Source organism: Silurus meridionalis, chromosome 14, assembly GCF_014805685.1.
Source record: "Silurus meridionalis isolate SWU-2019-XX chromosome 14, ASM1480568v1, whole genome shotgun sequence".
Taxonomy (NCBI): Eukaryota; Metazoa; Chordata; class Actinopteri; order Siluriformes; family Siluridae; genus Silurus; species Silurus meridionalis.
This window is the reverse complement of record NC_060897.1, coordinates 14,799,567-14,820,278: the sequence shown is the minus strand read 5'-3', so window position 1 is coordinate 14,820,278 and position 20,712 is coordinate 14,799,567. Positions and strand designations below refer to the sequence as shown.

At 38.1% G+C, this 20,712-nt stretch overlaps 1 protein-coding gene and 1 long non-coding RNA gene across 7 annotated transcripts in view; one reads left to right on the top strand and one right to left on the bottom strand.

Annotated features, from left to right (window-relative positions):
- Window positions 1-735: 735 nt before the first annotated feature.
- Window positions 736-20,712, top strand: part of LOC124397124 (BAH and coiled-coil domain-containing protein 1) — a 72,477-nt gene continuing 52,500 nt past the window's right edge. For 4 of the 6 annotated variants that reach the window (XM_046866629.1, XM_046866627.1, XM_046866626.1 and 1 more), the window contains exons 1-2: window positions 737-1,183; window positions 3,541-3,874. In XM_046866629.1, the coding sequence (XP_046722585.1) occupies window positions 3,703-3,874 (172 nt within the window). In that variant the 5' untranslated portion in view covers window positions 737-1,183; window positions 3,541-3,702. Of the gene's footprint in view, window positions 1,184-3,540; window positions 3,875-10,546; window positions 10,717-20,712 lie in introns of those variants that run through there. The other 2 variants (XM_046866633.1, XM_046866632.1) reach the window with 2 other exon arrangements.
- On the bottom strand, window positions 1,760-2,746 carry LOC124397143. The gene is made up of 3 exons (XR_006927890.1): window positions 2,607-2,746; window positions 2,133-2,395; window positions 1,760-2,052 (listed from the first exon to the last, which is right to left on the bottom strand). It is a non-coding gene; the product is annotated as an uncharacterized LOC124397143 (long non-coding RNA).

Here is a 20,712-nt window from a genome sequence, read left to right as displayed (position 1 = left end):
TGTGAGTGACAATACCCTGGCGCCGTGCCAGCCAATCAAATCCCGTCCTGAAGAGTGCACGTTTTAAAAATCTTTCTATCTATCTATCTATCTATCTATCTATCTATCTATCTATCTATCTATCTATCTATCTATCTATCTATCTATCTATCTATCTATCTGTCTGTCTATCTGTCTGTTCTGGAATTTATTTATTTGTTTATTTGTTTGTTTTTAAATAGTATACTTTCATAATTAATTTTATTTTCGTTTAAATTATTATTATAAATTGTTTTACTTTTTAACAATAATAATAATTCTAAAAAACATTAAATAAACAAATAATATTAAACAATTACATTTTATTTTGTATATATATATATATATATATATATATATATATATATATATATATATATATATATATATAGTTATATATATATAGTTATATAGTTATTAATTTATTAACAGTTTGTGATGAATAAATGTAATAAATTATCATGACAATTGTATTAATATATATTTGTATTGCACGTCTCATTTTTAAGATATTAATGAAATCTCAAAAAAGTAAAAAAAAAAAAAAAAAAAAAACTACCAAAAGGTGACATTATAATAAATCATAAATGGTGTGTTTCATTGCTGCTCTGAGTTCATCTTCAGGGTTTTACTGTACAGTGTATGAATAAATGTTTGGTTGAGGGAAACAAAGCCTTTAGTATTAAAGTGTTTATAGTATAACCTACTGCTCTGTGTTCATCTTGAATTTAGCGCCGTGTCCCTGTGCTTTCTGCATCCTGTTCTTCCATTGGTGAGTGATTTAGACCAATCAGCGTCTCGAGAGTGTCTCGGAAAGCCGCACGAGCTCATTGACACACACGGCTTGGACCAATAGGAGAGTGTGTTTACTCTCCGTGGGTTGCGAGGCACGAGCTGCGCTGGGAAAGAGGATCGCCGTTCGGAGACTCGGGTCTGAACTCAGCGGCCTGCACCGGCGCTTTGGCAGATCGAGACGCTACAATACACACACACACACACACACACACACGTATATACACGCACATACACGCGCTCGGGCGGAATACGAGGATTACCTTTGAAATGTGATTTTTGAAATATGATCAGCAACTTTCTTGATCTACATTTTTGTTCTCTCTACTTCTAATTAATTGTATTTATTGTCATGCACGGATTTAACAAACCAGTAAGTAACCTGTTTATCTATTTTTTTATTTACATAAGCCGATAGCAAATGCATATTTTTAAAAAGAAAAAATATCCATTGTAACCTAATATTTAGGACAATGATAATTATTATAATTATAAATAAACTCAGATTGTTGAAAAACAGACGATTCCGCACATTATAGGTGATTTTAAATGTAGCAGATGAAAAATGTTAATATTCATGTAACGTCTCATACAAAATAACCACAATGTAATTTTAACCCCAAAAGCTCCAGTTTTGGTGGAAATACCACTTGAAATCTTTTATAATACATTGCAGACCTAGTGCGATATTTTCAAGGCTACAATTGTATTATTACTATGATTTTTTATTATTATTTGCATTTCAATGTAATCGAAAACGATTTGCAAAAGGAAAAAAAATAAACAAAAAGGAAATAGACCTTAAAGAATTTGAGCAATACATTATCTAGATTTTTTTTTGCGATCATTTTTGTCGCAATGCATTTTATCCTTTACATATTTATTGACCTAAACCTGGATGTAACTCGGCCTACTTTAATCTGTGACGTCAATTATTTTCATCATATAAATATATATTTTTTGCCTTTTCTGAACAATCGGATTTGTTTTTATTCGCGATTCAGCCGTTCGCGTTGTGTGTTTTCATCTGGAAGCCACGCTCCTTCTCGGGGTGAGGCCGCACTCCAGAGCGGAACCTTGTTCGCTCAGTATCCGGAGTGCGCGCGCTTCCACCCGGACAGCGTTTCCGCGGGCGCTCGCTCGCTCTTCTCGGGGCTTCGTGATCACACCTTTACACGCCGTCACGTTTGATTCCCAGCACTCCATTTGTCTTACTGCAACCTAAAATCTCAGAAAAAAATACTAAAATTTGATGTTGGTTTATTTCTGGGTTTTTTTTGTTTTGTTTTGTTGTATATATTTATATATAAAAGAAATAATACCTTTCACACGAGCCATTGTTATAAGGGACCAAACGGCTTCCTTCGTTGCCATGTCAGTAAAGAATCCGTGCTCTCGGTATTGTGTGTATAAAATGTAAAGACGCAGGATTGTGTCGTGTTTGTTGGGGTGATTGAAGGCGAGGGCTGGTGTGTTTGTTGGGGGGATTTGTGCTCGGTGCTGATGTTAATGGCTGACACACACTGCAGCGAGACAAAGGCAGCTCCATTTTCAGTAGACTCAGGCTGGAACAGACAGTGTTCTCCTGAAATTATTATATACATCACGCACAGTACATCATCTGCATTCACTCTGTATCCTACAGCAATGTTTAAAATGCCTCATGTAGGGATTATGACAATAAAATTTGAATTTTTTTAATGCCTTCTTGTTGAATGTCTTGGTGTGGACTGGACATCTGCTTATTTAGGTACATTCTGAATGATCAAACAAAAAACAATAGCACGTTCTGGCACCTTTTCCCAGCAGATTCTGGATGTGTGTAGGGATTCAGAAACAAGGACAGAAAAGTGTCGTTTCTCTCGATTTTGCGTTCTCACCCACACGCGCACGCACGCGCGCGCATACATATTCTTGCCTACTTCACAGGCCCTGTGGACTGTCGCGTGGCGATTGGGGCCGTTTTACACGCATCGATCAGACAGATTTCTCAGTAAATCCTTTGCAGTGGGTCGAGGTTTCATTCGAGCCCAATTACAACCCAATTAATCATCATTTTATGTCCGAGCAAAATGGCCTTGATGAGAAGATGAACGTGATTGATGATTTATGAAACGCCATTTTTTTTTCCTATTTTTTTTATTTATTTTTTTGGTCATTTTATTCTAGTTTGCATTCTCGAACCCCACCATGTACCAAACCAAAATCCCGTCATGCACCACGTCAAGGTTCGAGATCTGGCTGCGACTCCCACCACATGCAAAAGCTCCGAATGTGTTTGTGTTTTCAGTGGACTTTTGAATGAATTGTATCGCTATGAAAAGTTGTAACGCATCATTTTTATATGTGCGCGTGCGTTTTAAATAACAATGAACATTCAAATCCAAGGTTGACTATATAGTTTAGGAAGCGTTGAGCAGCCTTTGCATACTGTGTGTGTGTGTGTGTGTGTGTGTCTGTAGGTTTATAAAATAATCATTGCTCCATCATGTCGTGTGTGCTTTATATTACTATGTATATTATTAACAATTTATATATAATATTATTTTTGTATATATATATATATATATAGATATAGATATAGATATAGATATGTATGCATTGATATGTAATATATACACAAATTAACAATACAATCGTCTGGCATCCGGTACCCGATCTGCACGCCAGTCATCCTTTATTCCTTTAAAATTAATAATTCATTTATGATTTTTTTCCCCCCTCTTGCAGAAAACATGATCGGGAGCCGCGCCGCCAGTCGGAGAGGCGAGACTTCCTCTGAAAGCAACACCGACGCCCATCGAGAGGGATTATAAAATATATGGCTTTGGTTTAATCGCTGTGGTCTACGCCGCCGGAATATTTGGATTATAAAGGCGCAACGCAGCGGTTATGGAGAGCCGGGATTTCGGCGCTCCGGCGCACCTCCTGTCTGAGCGGGGCGCTTTAGTTCACCGCGCCGCCTCGCGGATCACGTCGAGCGGCCACAGCTCCGTGCAGCACGCCGCTGCCTTCCCGCCTGGCAAATATTACCCTTCTCATCTGCCCATGGCCACACACTCAGGTCTGTTCCCTTTCCGCTCGCCAACCTTTAGCGTGCATTACACACAAGATACCGACGAACCTGGTGTGTTCATCAGTGCGTGTGTGTGTGATCCAAATCCAGATGTTATTATATAATGCAGGAGCTGTGCAGCATTCAGACATGCTTTGTGTGGTGCAGGCAGGAGATACAATTCAGGAATATGCTTTTGAATTCAATAAAAATGTAGACAAGAGACAGAGAACATGTGATATATCTGACATAGTTTATAAAAATAGGTATATATATATATATATATATATATATATATATATATATATATATATATATATATACATACATACATACATCACACACACACACACACACACAGAATATACATCTAGGCATAGTTGTACAGATGTGTTTTTATTATTGAATATGTGCAAAATATTATCTATTTATACATTTTTAGATATTTATTTATTTTTGGTGTGTGTGTGCAAGTTTTTGTGCTATTGTCCTGCAAAATCCCTGGAAGAAGAGATAATGTATCTTAATGGCTCTTTCCTGCCTAAATATAGAATATATTATATAATTTTTTTAAAAATTAGTAATAATTAGTAATAGGCAACTGAAGATTATTTATTTATTAGCCTATTTACTTACCTACCTACTTATTTATTTGCTATTGGTACAATGACAAATCAAATCCGTAGTGTGACATTTCCGGTTCATCACTTGAGGTCTGCAATGACAGAAAGTCTTTATTGCATATTTAGCATTGCATTATTCTAGTAAAATAAAAACAATAAGACATTTTAGAAGGGAATGTTTCTGAAGCTGCCATGGAGTCTGTCAGATGTTCAGTCTCATTGTATGCGTCCAGTACAACTTTCTATTATCTCACACAGGAGGAATTATTGCTTTTGGGTAAAGTAAACCGATTTGCTTGTGCATACCGTATTGATGTGACTGTAGCAACCCAGTGAAATTTACAGTACTATATGTTTACCAATTTATGACGGGCAAATTTTAAAGAGAACCGTTTTTATATTTCAGACAGATGTAGTTTGAACATGCTAATCAGGTGTGTTGATGTGTCATGTTCCGTTCAGGAAATGGAAATTGTTTTTATGGTTATATGACCCTTTATAAAAAGAACAGGTGGCCTGTTATATATGATTTATCCATTAACAATTAATGCATGAGCATTTCTTATTTATAAAAAACTAAATTTGTAAGTTTATTATAGATAGATCAAAGATGCGTAAGTAGCAAGCTAAAAATAGCAGAATAGCTAAATAGGTAAAAATTCACACTCTGTTAAATGCATGTTTAGTAAGGTTTCGGATATAATCGTGCAGATTATTCAATAAATATACAAAAAAAAAGATGAATGTGGGTAAGATATTCATAGCCTAGAAACATCATTACCTTATGAATGTTACACACCAGGCCTTTTGAATACATGAATGGTTAATGCAGATACATTTTGCACATTACTAAAAAAAAAAAAACCCTTATTTCTATGTTGTTATTGTTATTATTATTAATAATATTATTATTATTATAATCCCTACACACATTTACAAGCACACAGAAATTTTTATCTATATTTGTAAAAAACAACAACAAAAAAATCCCTCTTTAGCACCAAAAGCATTGGATACACACAAACACTCAGGGATATTTATCGATTGAGTCACTTGTCTTTGTTCTTCCAGATGTTGAGACAGCAAGCATTTAGACTAATGCTAGCTAAAGGGTACAGGTATGTCACCAAAAGGATGTGTTGTCTCTTTTTTTATGTCTCCCATGGCCAATGCCACCACACACACACACACACACACACACACACACACCCTTACTTCACATGTCCTCTGAATTCATAGAGTGAAATAAATGAGGTATTGTTCTTGAGGATGAAAAAATGGCTATGACTCTATAACTCAGGCAGTACGTAATTGGTCAGCGTTACAGATTTTGCTGATGCAGTTGTGTTTCTAGCAAATTGGATCTGAAACGTGGAAAAAACAGTGAGGTTGAATTGCACAATGTCAGCATTATTTCAAGGGTATTTTCATATTTATTGGTATTAACAATATATGTATGCATGCATATATATTGATAGAGGGAGAGAGAGAGAGAGAGAGAGAGAGAGAGAGAGAGAGGATTAAAATATATTGGACATACAACCCATAGCTTTAGCAAATATTGTCATGTTCAGATCCTTTTTTTCAATCAGAACTTTGTGACCAGTATCTCTTTACTGGTGTTCACTCTATTCCAGCTTGAATGAATTTCTCGTTCTCCTTTGGTGTGTACCGCTGTAGTTTCAGCTCATCTCTAAGGTTTTGCCCTTGAACTCTCGAACGTCATGCTGAAGGGGTTCTTCTCCTGATCCATGCTCACACTGTTGCTTGTGTTTCGGATCTATTAAAATTTTTTTATTCATGACTTGATGATTTGCACTGACACCGGCTTTGATCCTTGTGTTATGCGACACACCAGTGGTACTCCAGTGGAAAAAAAAACACCCCTAGAACTAGAATCGATGCTAGATTTGAGCTATGAATAAGTTATGCCAAATAAAATCCGAGTTGCCAATTTTCCAATGTCAAAATGAATAGACTGGGGAAAAAAAAGCTGTCATTCCATTAGAGTTTGCCCACTACAGATGTCAAATTAAAGCTCGGATTTTCCAAATTGACTTTTTTTTTTTAAACCAACATGCAGAAATGTGGAGATAAAATGGCACAAATTGTTCAGTGACTTGTAAATTACGAGCACCATGCCCTTTAGCTTATATATAATTGAATGGCCACTGTAGAATTTAAACCACGTCTAAATCATCAAGTCATGTAGCCGTGTGATCACTCAGAGCAGTTCTTTTCTAAATGCTGGCCATCGGCGGTGCTCGTGGTAGAGGCGGGTGTTTTTTATTTCTCTTGCATGTTTGCTGACTGAAGTGTTTCTGTCCCAATCCATCCCAATCCAGTCAGTTAACACAACACACCCACTGGTACAGATGAAAAAAAAAAAGAAGACACCACATATTTCAGGATTGCTTATAGAAACCCCAATTCCCTAAATATCAAAGTTGTATAGACAGAGGCTCCTCTGGCAGAATGTCTTCACCACGCCGCCGTCGCCTCATAGAATTATGAAATAACAGCTTGTTTCTGGGGGAAGCGGCTAGCTTTCACTTCTCCCAGCTGCGGTATTTTTGTCGTTCCTCTTGGCGAAACATGCCTCGCCCAGCAGGCTGTGCCGCTTGCAGATGGAGCGACGGCTTGCTGAGATTCCCTGACAGTTCCTCATAAATATCAGGCTGCATATAATAGCCATTATCTACCTGCAGCAGCATGCCATCTGACATTTTATCCATGTGAGGGATGCCGCCTGGGGGGGGTAGGTGGGCGGTGCGTGCGTCTGTGTGCTCATATATGCATGTAAATGGGCATGTTTTAACAGAGGAATCTGGATTTTAATGAGCACCAAAAACTTTCTTTTATGTTCTTAAAAATGATGAATCCGTCTGATCTCATGCTCATGGACATCTTTAAGGGGGGGGACGTCACAAGCACACAGCATCTTTGTTACAACAAGCCTCAATTATAGATTTTAATCCACTTAGCAGGTTGAAGTTATGATTATTGATCAGAGGTTTTTCCTTAAATGATGTGCTGTGCTGCACCTAATTGCGGTACATGGCTGCTAATCAGTTTACGTCATTAGAGGACCTGTGTAAGCAAGCTTGTTCCTACTGATCTAACAGACTCGCATGCACACACCTTTCATCAGGGAAGTCTGCTTCATTATTAGGAAAGCCAGAGCCATTTCCTGCCATCTCCCTTTAACCCCTGGGCTATTGTTGTAGAGTTGTGCGTACGTGTTTTTTTCTTTTTTTATGGGGTGTTCTTTAAAGATAAAAAACACCCACCCTCCATCCTCTTTTATTGTATCTGAGGTAAGATGTCCCTATCGCTCCACCGCTTTCTGCATCCTGCCTGGATATCCGAGCAGCCTTCTGGTCCGCCTGCTTCCCTCCAAATTATTATGTATGTTTTGTTGGTGAAATGGAATAAATACCTTTACTGTGCATTTTTTTTTGTTTTTATTGAATGGCTGATTGCTGCAATGTCCCAAGAGGAAAGCGGTATGCGAGAGCCGCTCTTCAAAGGCTTAGCACAGGTGTTTGGCAGAGTTGGGAAAGAGTGTGTCCTGTTTATGACCGGTTGTCTCTCTAGCTCAGTTAGAGAACTTGTTTGTTGTTGTTGTATTGACATGCCATAAAATGTGTGGAGTGACACCTCTGTCACTTCTAAACTATCCTCAAAAGCGGTACTCTGCCTTAATTGCTAAAGTAGCTAGGAATAAATGAAATCTAGCAAAGATCAGCTGGTGAGTATAATGCTAGTTACTTCTTGTAGTCGTTATTGAGGCATTTTTGAGGACATTGAGGCATTGTGCTTCTACCATCAGGGCTCTCTAAATGCTATCTTAATCAGTCAGTATTTTCAGACCTAGCCTGGTGAACAAGCACTCCAGGAAATAGACTTTGTGGTACAAGACCACAACTAAATAAAAACCCAAAATATTGGGTTGTATGCCTATCATAGTCCAGCTACTGGGCAGTTTACTTGTGGATTTGTTTAGATGGACCACTATTGGCCTTAAGGAGATTATAAAAGGAGATCATTGTTGAAATTCTGTTTTGCCTGGTACATTTTATTCCTTATAATGTTGCCTTTTCCACTTTGAAAACCTTCTGGAATATTTGACATTCTGTGCTGCACGTGTGATGTCATTATTCACAGCATAACACGTGTGGATGTGTCTGAAGAAAAAGCTTTTTTTACCAGCTCACTGGACAGTTTTTGCTTTTTAACACCTCTTTCTAATTTCTTTGACGGTATTCTTGTCTATATTTTTCTGGATTATGGGGAACAAACACACAATTAAACACTATTTTACTGTAGCGTTGTGAATGTTCTAATCTGATTAGTCATAATGTGTTGTTTCACTGTCTGAATTCAGATGCAGTGGTTTTAATGCATTATTGTTTCTATAGCAGCAACTGTTGGGAGATGTTTATTTTTGACAATTTTAAAAGGAGTCTCCATTGTCAGTACTCTTGTAGAATCAGAGGTTGACGAGGCTGTTGAGGGAATGACTGCTTCTCCACTGTTATAATGATATATAAACTTAATCGGCAGACACTCCATAACATTAAACATAGAAATGGATAATGTATAAAAAGTAATGGTGGTTCTTTAATAAATAAAAAAAGTCGTCATTAACAAGTTGCCGTCATATAAGAGGGATTAAACGTTCTCATATTGTGCCGTTATGGGAAGAAAATCAGCTTTTGGTTTTATTGGTGGTAGGTTAGAGATTATTTCCCTACAACAGCACACCACAGTTTTTTGAAATCTTTAAATGTATGGACATTAAAGTTGGTTTTCTGATTCATTCTTCAAAGGTCTTTTGAGTGACGTGCATGCTCATTCCTGCCCATTTGTTCAGCACATTTGTGCCATTTGGGGGGAAAAAAACAACAAAAAACATGTTCACACTCAATGTTTTTGGCATGAGATCTGGGCTGGCAGGGATATTTGAAGAGCAGATAATTGTGACAGGTTGGATAATGATGCTAGTGTCCATGTTTGCAAATGTTTGATGACGCACCCTCATGTAATACCCAGTATAGCATGTTAGAAATGGTGCCGCTTATTTTATTTTTTTTAAAAGCCCACTGCTTTAGTGTTTTTGCTGGTGGTCCAAAATCTTAAGCCATTTTCCAGCGACACAAACAATTATTTGAGTAAGTTATATAGTTTCAACACTGTTACTGTTGTTTGTTCAGGAATCTACTCATAGATGACACGTCTCTCTGTCTATTAAGGTCAAGGTTTATTTGTTGATTGTGTCAGCGGTGAACGGCATCATCGGGGGTGAGAATATGTCTTGGGTGTGTGAGAGGTGTTGATGCATGTGTGTGCTCAAGAGATGTGCCAAGTGCCCTACAGTGTAGCAGCATGCCTCACCCTTCCCACATTGCGGGCCAGGCAGGTCAAACACAAAGGAGACGAGCAGGCCGGGCAACACCTTCCTGTATCGCATTGCTAGTCTTTCATTTCAAAACGCCACTGTCTATTTTTACACTTCAGCTGAGTAAGCAGAGAGAGAGAGAGAGAGAGAGAGAGAGAGAGAGAGAGAGATGTGGAGTGAGAGATACCAAGGCAACCAGAAAAGAGATATGTTTAGAGAACTTGGAAGCAGGTGTAGTGGATTCTTCCATACTCCTTTGCTAAGACGCGATGGCAAAAGCTGCGACTAAACCAATCAGCAAAACAATACAAAGATTATTAGACATTATATAAGTGCCAAGTTATACAGTACTGTATAATAAAATGAACGTATTCTTCCAAACATATCTCTATTATACTTTGTTTAATTCTAGAATATTTTGACAGAATTATCACTTTTATGTAGATTTATGGTGTTTCTTTTATGGTGGAATATATTTCATATATTTTATATTTAAGGAATCACATCTGGCGTGAAAGGTGATTCATTGCCCTCAGGGTGAGTCGATGCTGAGTCATTGTAAAAAAAAAATCACATTTAAAGGAACATTTCCCATCAGAAAGCACATGCGAAGTTATGCAATGCTGTTCATACCTTGTTTTTTTTTTTTGTTTTTTTTTTACGCAAGCATTATAAAGGACTACTGTTAACTGTTTTATCTTATAAGAAAGCCAGCGAACATGCACAACTCCAACCTGAAGTCTCTTTCCAGCAAGTCAAGAATCAACACTGATTGAATGAGAATGTTTCTTGCTGATATAAGCAAATTCTTTCTCCCATCTACTTTTGTAAGTACGACTGATTGCATGTATATTCTTTTATGTTGAAATATTTTGGTACTTTAACTAATTTGAAATGTGGAGCCTTTAATAAAAAAAGCCATTAGGAAATCTGTCTTACTGAAAAAAATTACAAAAATGGACTTACACAACTTTTTTTGAGTCTCCCTGAGATCTTTAGTGGAAGACGAACACCATCGAACATCACAAGGAACTTGAAGTAACATGAGGATAAAAGTTTTACATTAGCTTGTCACTTTTATTAATATTTAGAATTTATGTTGGTGATAATACATTTTATATAATAACAGGGCTTAGACAATAGTTTTGACTTTAAGATTTTTTAACCTGTATTAATGCATTGCTGTTTCTATAGCAACAGATCACCCAGAGACTTAACATGGGGGCGATTGAAAATGTGCATATTCATTGATATGGTCAACATTTCTTCAGTGTCAGCACTTTGTAACAGAGGTAGAGATGTAATTTGAATTTTTTTCAAGATGGAGGGCTTTGACCTTTATGGTTTCTCAGTAAGATGACAAGCTGTATTTCTTTTTGTCTTATTAACTTCAAAAGGCTGATGACAGGACGACAGTTTATAGCCACTCTAACGTATGCCATAACAGGAACTACCTTGCCTTGAGGACAGTCTATAACATTGCCAAATAGCTGTGGTGTAAGAGGAATAAAAGCCTTCAGGATGTCCTGGAAAATAATTGACTTTGCATTGCATCGGGTTGCACTGCACCTCCCTGTAATTGATTATTTTCCTCTAACAAGTGTCTCATTCCATACATAATTTATACTCGGCTGTAGATACAAACAGGCACAGCACAATCCTTGTATGCTTTTTTTGTACAGGATGAGACTAATTAGCAATCCTTAAATCTCATCAATGTTGGAAATTTAAGGCCCATTCTTAATATTTTTGCAAATATTTGGTGGAATCGTGGTTATTGATAGTTATATAAATTTGTATATACTCTACCAGCAGACTGTGGTGATTTTTTTCCCCCCAAATGAAATGAGTATCAGAGAGGCACTTGTGTCAGTGAAGGATTCTGGGAATCGAGTTTTCAATTGGCAATGTTCAGGCGTGCACAGTTCTGGTCGTTTCCTTTTGTGTGATGCATTGTTTGAAAAGCCATCTTGCTATAACACCCTTGAGTTTTGATTCGTAATGGTTTTAAAATAAACTGCTCTTGCTGTGTGTCTGACTGTCTTCCTCTCCCGGAGGCTACCTGTGTGCCCACATCGCACGTGACATCTGTTAAGTGTTATTGATGCCCGACACACAAAAGGCTGATTATGTGTTTTTAATTTTAGTTTTATTATTGGATTCTCAAAAAGGGCTGTAGAGGAGAGGGTTGTTCAGATACAAACCCTGTTTTCTCTCTATGGAAATTGTGGAGGAAGTGTGATGATGATGGGGCGGAGCATTAACACTGGAAACCTCCTTACCCCCACAGTGGATACAGCCTCTGGGACCTAACAGGTGCAGCACTGATTTTTTTTTTTATCTGCTCTGACTGACTGTTCTGCTGCCCCTGAGGGTTTTCTCAGGTCCCAGCACACCAACTTTCAACATTATACAAACAACTTATAATAATACTAATAATAATAATAACACCAGTAATATAAGAACTTAATATGGACAGCACAGTGTTGTGGGGTCCCTGGTTTTCTGGCTATATTCTGTGTGGTGGATTTTCACATTCTCCCTGTTTCCCAGTGGTTTTTCTTCTGTTTCCTTATACTGTCCAAAAACATGATTGTAGATGTACTATCAATCTATCGATCGATATTCCCCTAGGTATGAGTGTGTGTTTGCATTTTGAGCCAGCATCTCATCTGGCTGTACATTACCCTACCTTGTATCTAGTGTTCCTGCGTTCCTGGGACAGGCTCCAGATCTTCAGTAATCCTGATCAGTATAAAGCAATTACTGAAAATAAATGAATAAGAAAACTTTAAGTTTTCGATTAAAAAAAAACCAACCTCTTTCCCATCCCTTTCTCATTCTCTCTCCATTACTTTTATGCTCTCTATCTCTATGTCTCTCACCCAATTGCACACACATTTAAGTAATATGTTGCTCCCATGCCTGAGTCATCAGAGCTGCATTGCCCAACGCTGCTAAACACACGCTGAGCACCACCATTAAATATACATGCGGCATGCCTCTCGAGGACATGTTGGGGTTTTTTTTTGTGTGCAAAAACAAAGATTAGCATCAGAAATTCCATTTTAATCAGTCTCCAGGGATGTGGCACACAGTCGGCTCGTGTCTCAAATTCACAGGGACTTGTTGTGCTTGAAGTGTGCATGCGTGTGTGTGTGTGGTGCATTTTACAGATTCTGCTCCTCTTCGTCTGAAGCTGATTAAAACAAATGGCTTTTTCTCGCTCCCGCTTTATCTTGTTTTGTGAGAATTGCTCTGCTGTATTGCATTATCATTATACATGTATGTGTTTTAGCTGTGTGATTTGTCCCCCCAGAATTTGTCTTCCTTGCCTTTCTTCCTACTCTGACCACTAGGCTACACTGCTTCCTGTCTCTCTCTCTCTCTCTCTCTCTCTCTCTCTCTTTGTCTTTTTCTGTTAGTGTGTGAATGACCATGTTCTCTTATTGTTCCCGCTCTCATTCTCACAACGAAAAGAACCGAGCCCTATTTTTTCTACGCAGTAAGCAACACTACACTGACATTGTGCGAGGGTCACACAATCTTCATTTCCATCAAGTGTCTATTTATTATATTACGTCTATTCTGAAAATGTGAGCAACTGGTTTCTGCCTCTAACGTTTTTTTTTCTCAGTCCAAATGGAAGCGGTTTTGCTGTGAGAAATCGTGCCTGTGCATAGCACATCGCTTAGGGAGCAGGCAGTGGGGTGAGGGTGGCAGAGGGGGATTAGTGTTGTATAAAATCTATCCAGTATTAAAGAGACAGCAGAGGCCCAGGAGTTAATCCCCTGCTGCGGGGCAGGAGTGATAGAGGGAGGAGGCTAACGGCTGGAGAAAGGAGGAGGGCTGGATTTATGGTTCTCAGGTACCAATTTTCCACCGACACAGTGCCGATGCCAGACCTGGAGCCAAAGCCATTATCGTCTGTAAACAGAACTGAGTCGTTGTAGTAGGCAATTACACTCCAGATGACAGAAACATGTTTTTATTTTTTTTATTTTTTTGTCCCCCATTTATAAATGAAAGTCAATGAATTCATTGCGATAGCAGATTTTCACGAACTGTTTGTGTCATAAATCATAAATTTGTCAACTTGCTAAATATTTATTTACATGTTTGTTTCATTCATTCATTTGTTTTTAGTAACTGTTTTTTTTTTTTTTCTTGGTCCAGAACCATGTGTTACATCTGAACCCAATTGATTCACATGCAGAGAGCATTTTCCAAGTGATTATATTTCTCTATGTAATTGCTTATTTTACTGATTGTACACATTTCATTTCAATCCAATAGAAGTTTCATCTTCATTAGGCTCAATCAGTTTCCTCTTTTTGTTTTGGTGTATATAAACTATATGGTAATATGTATGAACACCTGACTTTTCAGCCATATGGGTTTTCCTCCCAAAATGTTACCACAAAGCTGGAAGCACACATAGGATGTATTTGATTTGAATTGAACTAGAAGACTCAAACTTGTTCCAGCTTGACAATGCCCCTATGCACAAAGCCTGATCCATAAAGATATGGTTTACATGGGTTTGTGTGAAAGATTTTGAATGGCCTGCTATAGAGCTCTGACCTTAACCCTATTGAACATCTTTAGAATGAATTAGAATGCTGACCACACCCCATCCCTCATCACCCTATATCAGTACCTGACTTAGTGGAGCCTAGTGGAATATATTCCTACAAGATTGGTAGTTATAATACCAGAAATTGAATATGGATTTTATGGTCAGGTGTTTACAAACTTTAGTATATATAATGTATGTATGACTGTTGTTGATTCAGATGAAAGCTTAGCTACAGTTTGGCAGGTGTTCTTTGGGTATTTTCTCTGAAATAATCCCAACAATGCATATTCAAGTATGTGGTAGAAAGTAAATGGTTCGAATTGTAAAAGGGTGAAATACCATTTCTTCGGTAGCAAAACTACAAAGGCAAAAATAGCTGTTTAAAAGGTTGGCTTGGAGTGAATTATATGGACCCTTTAATTAGATGCTAAGAACATTTAGCTGTTTTTGCATGGCTGCCAGCAGCCCTTAATTGTTCAGTGTAAAGTTTTTTTTTTCCCAGTCCTTCGTTTTCCTCTGGTGTGACTTATTGCAACTTGAATGACTAAACAGATGAAAAAGAAATTCTATGGTAAAAGTCTCCATGACATTTATTTTAATGTATGATTTTATTTAAATTGGAATTTCTAGTCATTTTTTAACACATTTCCATACAAATGTGTATACTTCCTTCTCACTGTTTCAGCTTTCCCAAAAAGAAAGTTTGAGTTGCTTGAGTAGTTCAAATGAACCAAATTTTATTTTAGTGAGGAGGAAATGCACAAATTTTCTTTCAGAAAATCTGAGAAATAAAGCTGAGACATGAGGGTGAGACATAGTGGTAAGATATGAGGGTGAGACATGGCAGGCAAAGACCAAAGCTGTATACATCAATCTTAGTGTTGTTTTAGAGTGTGTGTGTGTGTGTGTGTGTGTGTGTGTGTGTGTGTGTGTGTGTGTGTGTGCGCGAACGTGCATGTGTGCCAAGCCAAATGAATAAAGTCAGCCGTGTGTTAAGGTGTTTGTACATGTAAAGGTGTTTAATTTGTAGAATACGGTGGGAGGAGCAGGGTGGGATTAGTTGTAGATGTTATCATGTTTTGAGGTTAGTGGAGATTAGATGGAAATAGGAATGAGGAGGTTTAGTGTAGCATCTGACTAATAGTTTTGAAGGCTTTGAAGTGGTACCCAAACACAGAGATGCTTATGAAAAAAAAAAAAAAAAATGTATATATATATATATATATATATATATATATATATATATATATATATATATATATATATATATATATATAATTAACACAAATGTATTGTCTGTTCTCTAGACTATCTGTACAGCAGCAGAGCTATTTAGCCTTTAATTATTTACCAATTATTATTATTTACTTTAATTATTTATCAGTATTTTTTGTCCTCAAGCATGCTTGGCATCACATTTGATTCCATACAGAGTCTGTGTGTTGTGACTTTTTCATAAATTGGTCAGAAAAAAGTTAAAGTAAGAGCATCAATATGTGTGAGAGAATATGCCTATGTCACTATGATGTATAGTCTTTTTGCAAGTATGTGTGTATAATAGCTTCTAGACAGTGTGATGCTTCCTCTGAGATGCATCTAATTACAGTGAGGTCAGGCTATGATTACATACACACAAGTGAAGCTCTCTCTTTCCCTTTAACCATGTTTCAGAGACGTACTTGTGTAACCGAGAACCTTTGGCTGTTCTGGCAGACAGAGGGCTTTGTGTAACTTAATCTGCACATATTTCTATGTGTATGTCTTGTATGTGCATTATAGAAAATGGGGTGGGGGGGGTGGGGAGACAAACACAAGACAGTCAGGTCTGTGTTAATTCCACCAGCTCATGCCTTTCATACTAAATGGAAAACCCTAAACATGTTAATGTTCCTTTCACAAGGCAGCTCTCGCCGGGAAACTTTATGATGTTCCATCAAATTTAGTTATCCCTCGTTAGGCCGTGTCTCCACTTTTACAGCGCAACCTGGGACTCTGATTTACATCCTATCCTGATGCACAAATCCTTCAGTAAACCAACAGCAACACTCAATAGTAGAGTGTTTGAGAAAGGCTTCAGTTATTAATTTGGCAAAAATCAAATAAAAGAGTACAGGGGGAAAAGGGTACATTAACTTGATGTTCCTGAACTATTCTAAGGTTATCCTCAGATGCAATACCAGTAATAGTGACTAAGAAACCATGAATCTGTTACAGATAAGTAAAATAGATCCAAGACTAGAGATGGAATTGATAATTTTCTGCTTTTCTTTATCGAGGAGGTGAAATTAAAGGTCTAGGTGGCTGAAAACCACGTGGAAACGTGTATAGAGGGTGTGCTGAAATTCTAAGAGGGACGCAGATATTTCAGCTCATCTTTTGTTGCTGCAGTACCACCACTAAACCACCAATAAACATATTGCAGTTCATTTTAAATTCAATACCAGCTCTCTACCAGCTTACCAACTTTCATATTTGCCCTTCTATGCACGGGCTTGAGTCTTTTAATCCATACATTAATTTGAAATATATACCTGGAATGTGGGCCAAAGTGGAGAAGAAAGTGTGGGTGATTGAATTAAAGTAATTGAAGTCCATCCTATGCCAATGTTATTTCCACTACCTGCACCAGGATTGGCTGTTGGTAAACTATCATCCACAGTGAATCAATTAATATTCCTGAAATTGCTTCCTGTAGGTTTGCATTCTTGTGAAAAGCATTATTAAAGTCTTTATGAAGCGGTTCATGTAGCCAAGACTCTTGTGTAGCCAAGAATTTAAAGATAAAACAATTTCTATGAAATTGTTTTTATTGGTCACAGATTTTCACAGAATATTGGAAACATTTAATATTTAAAACATCCAACCCACAGCAATTGAATTTTCCTGACTTCTATATACCTTTAACCTCTTAAGACCCAAACTTTCATTTTGCATGCATTTTAAATTCTTTCTAGCTATTTGGGATTAGCAGGACCCCACTGTTTACTGTAGGTTTGCAGAACAGAAGTTTGAAAATAAAAGCACAGTAATGAAAAATGGCACCCCTACGTGGCACAATGAGTTTTAGGAACACAAAGGATTCACTGAGATAACACACAGCTATAAACTGAGAGGTTGAGGGATATCATGTGTTTCCTCCAATACATTTAAAACCAGCCAGCACATCGTTCCAAACTGCTGCTCATAGGCATCTGAACACACTCATAGGAGTCGTCACTAACTGCCTTCCGAGCATGACCAGTTTTGTTCTTTTGGACTTCTGACCATAGATGACTGTGCCATTGCCTGGATTGTCTCCTGACAACGCTTTCCTGTTGCATCGCTTGGGAACCCATCTGTTAAAGTTAGTCAAGAGTAAACAAGATTATGCGTGTTTGGTGATGCGCTCGGGAAAAAGGTCTATGCTTCGTTATCTGCCTTTGCCACTCTTTCTGTGAATATGTGCTCTATCTGGCCATGTTTGGTGATGTATTTAGTAACGTTCTAGGTTTTTAGCTAATGCTGGCAGTTTGGCTCAAAAGACCAGTGCGTGAATGACTAGCCTGCTTGTTTATCTGCAGTAAAATATAGTAAGTCAAACATCCTGTCAGAGATTTCCTTATACAGGAGAAGTGTCTCAAATCTCATACTGTTGACACTTCCATAAAAAAATGCAACGCGGTCGCCGGCGGTCTTGCAGAAACTATGCCTGCCCAGTCCTGTTTGATTATGTGTCTGTAATCCGTATGAGCATTTGTTCTTGTATGTGCTCAGACATGCATCAGTATTTGACAGCTGTCCCTCTCACACGTGTGGCTGTTAATGCTTGCTGTATGTGTGTGTTTTATATGATAGCATGTGCGAATGTGTGTGGAGTCTTTTAGAGAGGCCAGTTTAAAGATGCGCTGCTTTGAAGCGTGGCGTCACTTTAATTCTTGACTGATTTTATAGGCTTGCCTCCGTGCCAGCTCACTGCCGCCCGGTGCGTCTGGACGCCATTCCTGCACACACCATCTGCACAGGGTGTGTGTATGTGTATGTGTGTCAGAGAGAGAGAGAGAGTGAGTACGAGTCTGTGTATTTACATAAGTGTGAGGGTATGAATGCTCTGTCAATGTTTGTATGTATATGATAGTGTCTGTTAATGTGGTTGGTTGGTATGTATGCTGTGAGAGACAGAACAGTGGTTAAAAGTTCTATATTTGAGAGAGAGATAGCAAGAGAGATTGAGCTAGAGAGGCCTTGTATTGCTCTCGGGTCTCTTGATTTATGAGCCTGGGAAGGAAATCTTTCATTTGTTGCCTTTCATCTCTTTCATCCATCCTCTCCCCCTCCCTTTTACTGCCTCAATAGAATCCAGCCTGGTCTCTGTGTCCCACACACTGCCATAATACAGTGACAATGGAGCAGGAGAGAAAGAGAGAGCGAGAATGTGATAGAGAGAAATATCAAGAGAGAAAGAAAAGAGAGGCTGACAGAAGCATGGATGGGTAAATGAGGAAGATATTTTCAGTGCCTTATTAAATTCTTCTACACATAGCTTGGTAGAGGCACATTTTGTTGCGTGCGTGCGTGCGTGCGTGCGTGCGTGCGTGCGTGCGTGCGTGTGTGTGTGTGTGGACATGAGTCATTAAGCAGGCTATACCCTAATCTGTGAATAATTCAATGAACCCGTTGTTATGGCGCCTGCATGGTGTTGCTGTTCTCCGGATCGTTGCTTCTGTAAGAATGAGAATAGAAGGGGAAAAACAGATTGAGAGAGAAGAGAGGAAAAGAAGGAAAGAGAATTTCCTTTTTTCTCTCCTTTTGCTGACTCTTAGTTCACACAGAGGTCAGGTCTTCTCTGTCAGAGCGCACTTAGGTGCTAACTGTAAATATACCTTAGCTTTCACCACATGTAAACACTGCAGCATCCACACAAGCAGGTCTGTGGACATACACTTACACACACGACTCTTTTTGTTTGCTTGCTCTCCTGAATCCGTCCAGTAGGTATGTGGACCCGATTTAAGACATGAAAGCGGGAAACTGCAGACTCGTTTGGCCAGTGCGTGCACTTCCCCTGCTTTCTCACAGAGTCTGTGCTACATTCTTTACCTCTGTGTGAACCTTAGTGTCAGTCAAGTGAGTCAAAAACCTGTAGCCTTCTTGCAAATCTAAATGATAACTGATGTAAATCTGATCTCAGGTCAGTTTTGAATGACTTGTACGCTAAACACTAATGTGTAAAATCCAACATGGTTACAATGGCTGTGCGTCTGTGTGTCTGTTTGTATATGTGGTGTGTGTGTGTTGGGGGTGTCATTGCGATTAGAGGAAACACTGCAGTGAAGTGTTCATATAAGAGGCTCATGTTGATGCTACAGCACCATTAGGAAAAGAAAGGGGGTGAGGGGTTAGACACACTTGTATTTGCCTTGTATTCAGATAAGCTATTAACCACAACAACCCTTTAAATTAATAGTCAACACACATATTCAGGTTCAGGAATGTTTGCTGAATTGAAGTAATTTCACGTAGCAGTTTATCGCAGGGGTGTAACAGTACACGTATTTGTACCGAAGATTTTCTGTACAGGGCTTTCGGGTCGGTACACATTACCGAATGCTTTTTGAGTTCCCTCAGGAACGTATTAAGTGGCAGACCGAAATTTTGTTTAGTCTCCACCTCGCACTTTGAGTGCATTTAAAAAAATGTTTTATTTATTATTAAACATAAGCAAAAATTCGAAGGGTTTAAAACCACACTAGAGAAACTACCGGTAGTCACTGTGGCTATATGTCACTCACTCTGTACCGGAAATAACATTTGTTTTGTGCATGCATGAGACAACCAAAATTACTGGTGCTTCTACTGTTAACCATGTTGTCGGCCGATGCACCAGTAATTTCGGTTGTTTATAAGAAATAAAGTCGCAATTACGAGAAATAAACTCGGAATTGCAAAAAAATAGTCTGATCTTGTTTATGTGGCGTAAACAGGCTTCGATATGATTCAGGCAAAAAAAAAACTACAGAAAGTTTCCGAACTTTAGGATCATTTCATACTAAAATATAAAGAAAACACCGTACAGTGCGTTTACTTAAAATAAAAAATCTGAATGAAAAAGAAAGATTTTTGTTTATGATTTCTTATATATTTGTATTTTCATTTTGATTTTATATGGCAATTGAATGCTTTAATTGGCTTTAATCTGGTATCCAATTTCAGCAATAAAATGTAAATTTTTCTAAAAAGAAAACAGGTTACTTGGTTATTTTAAGAG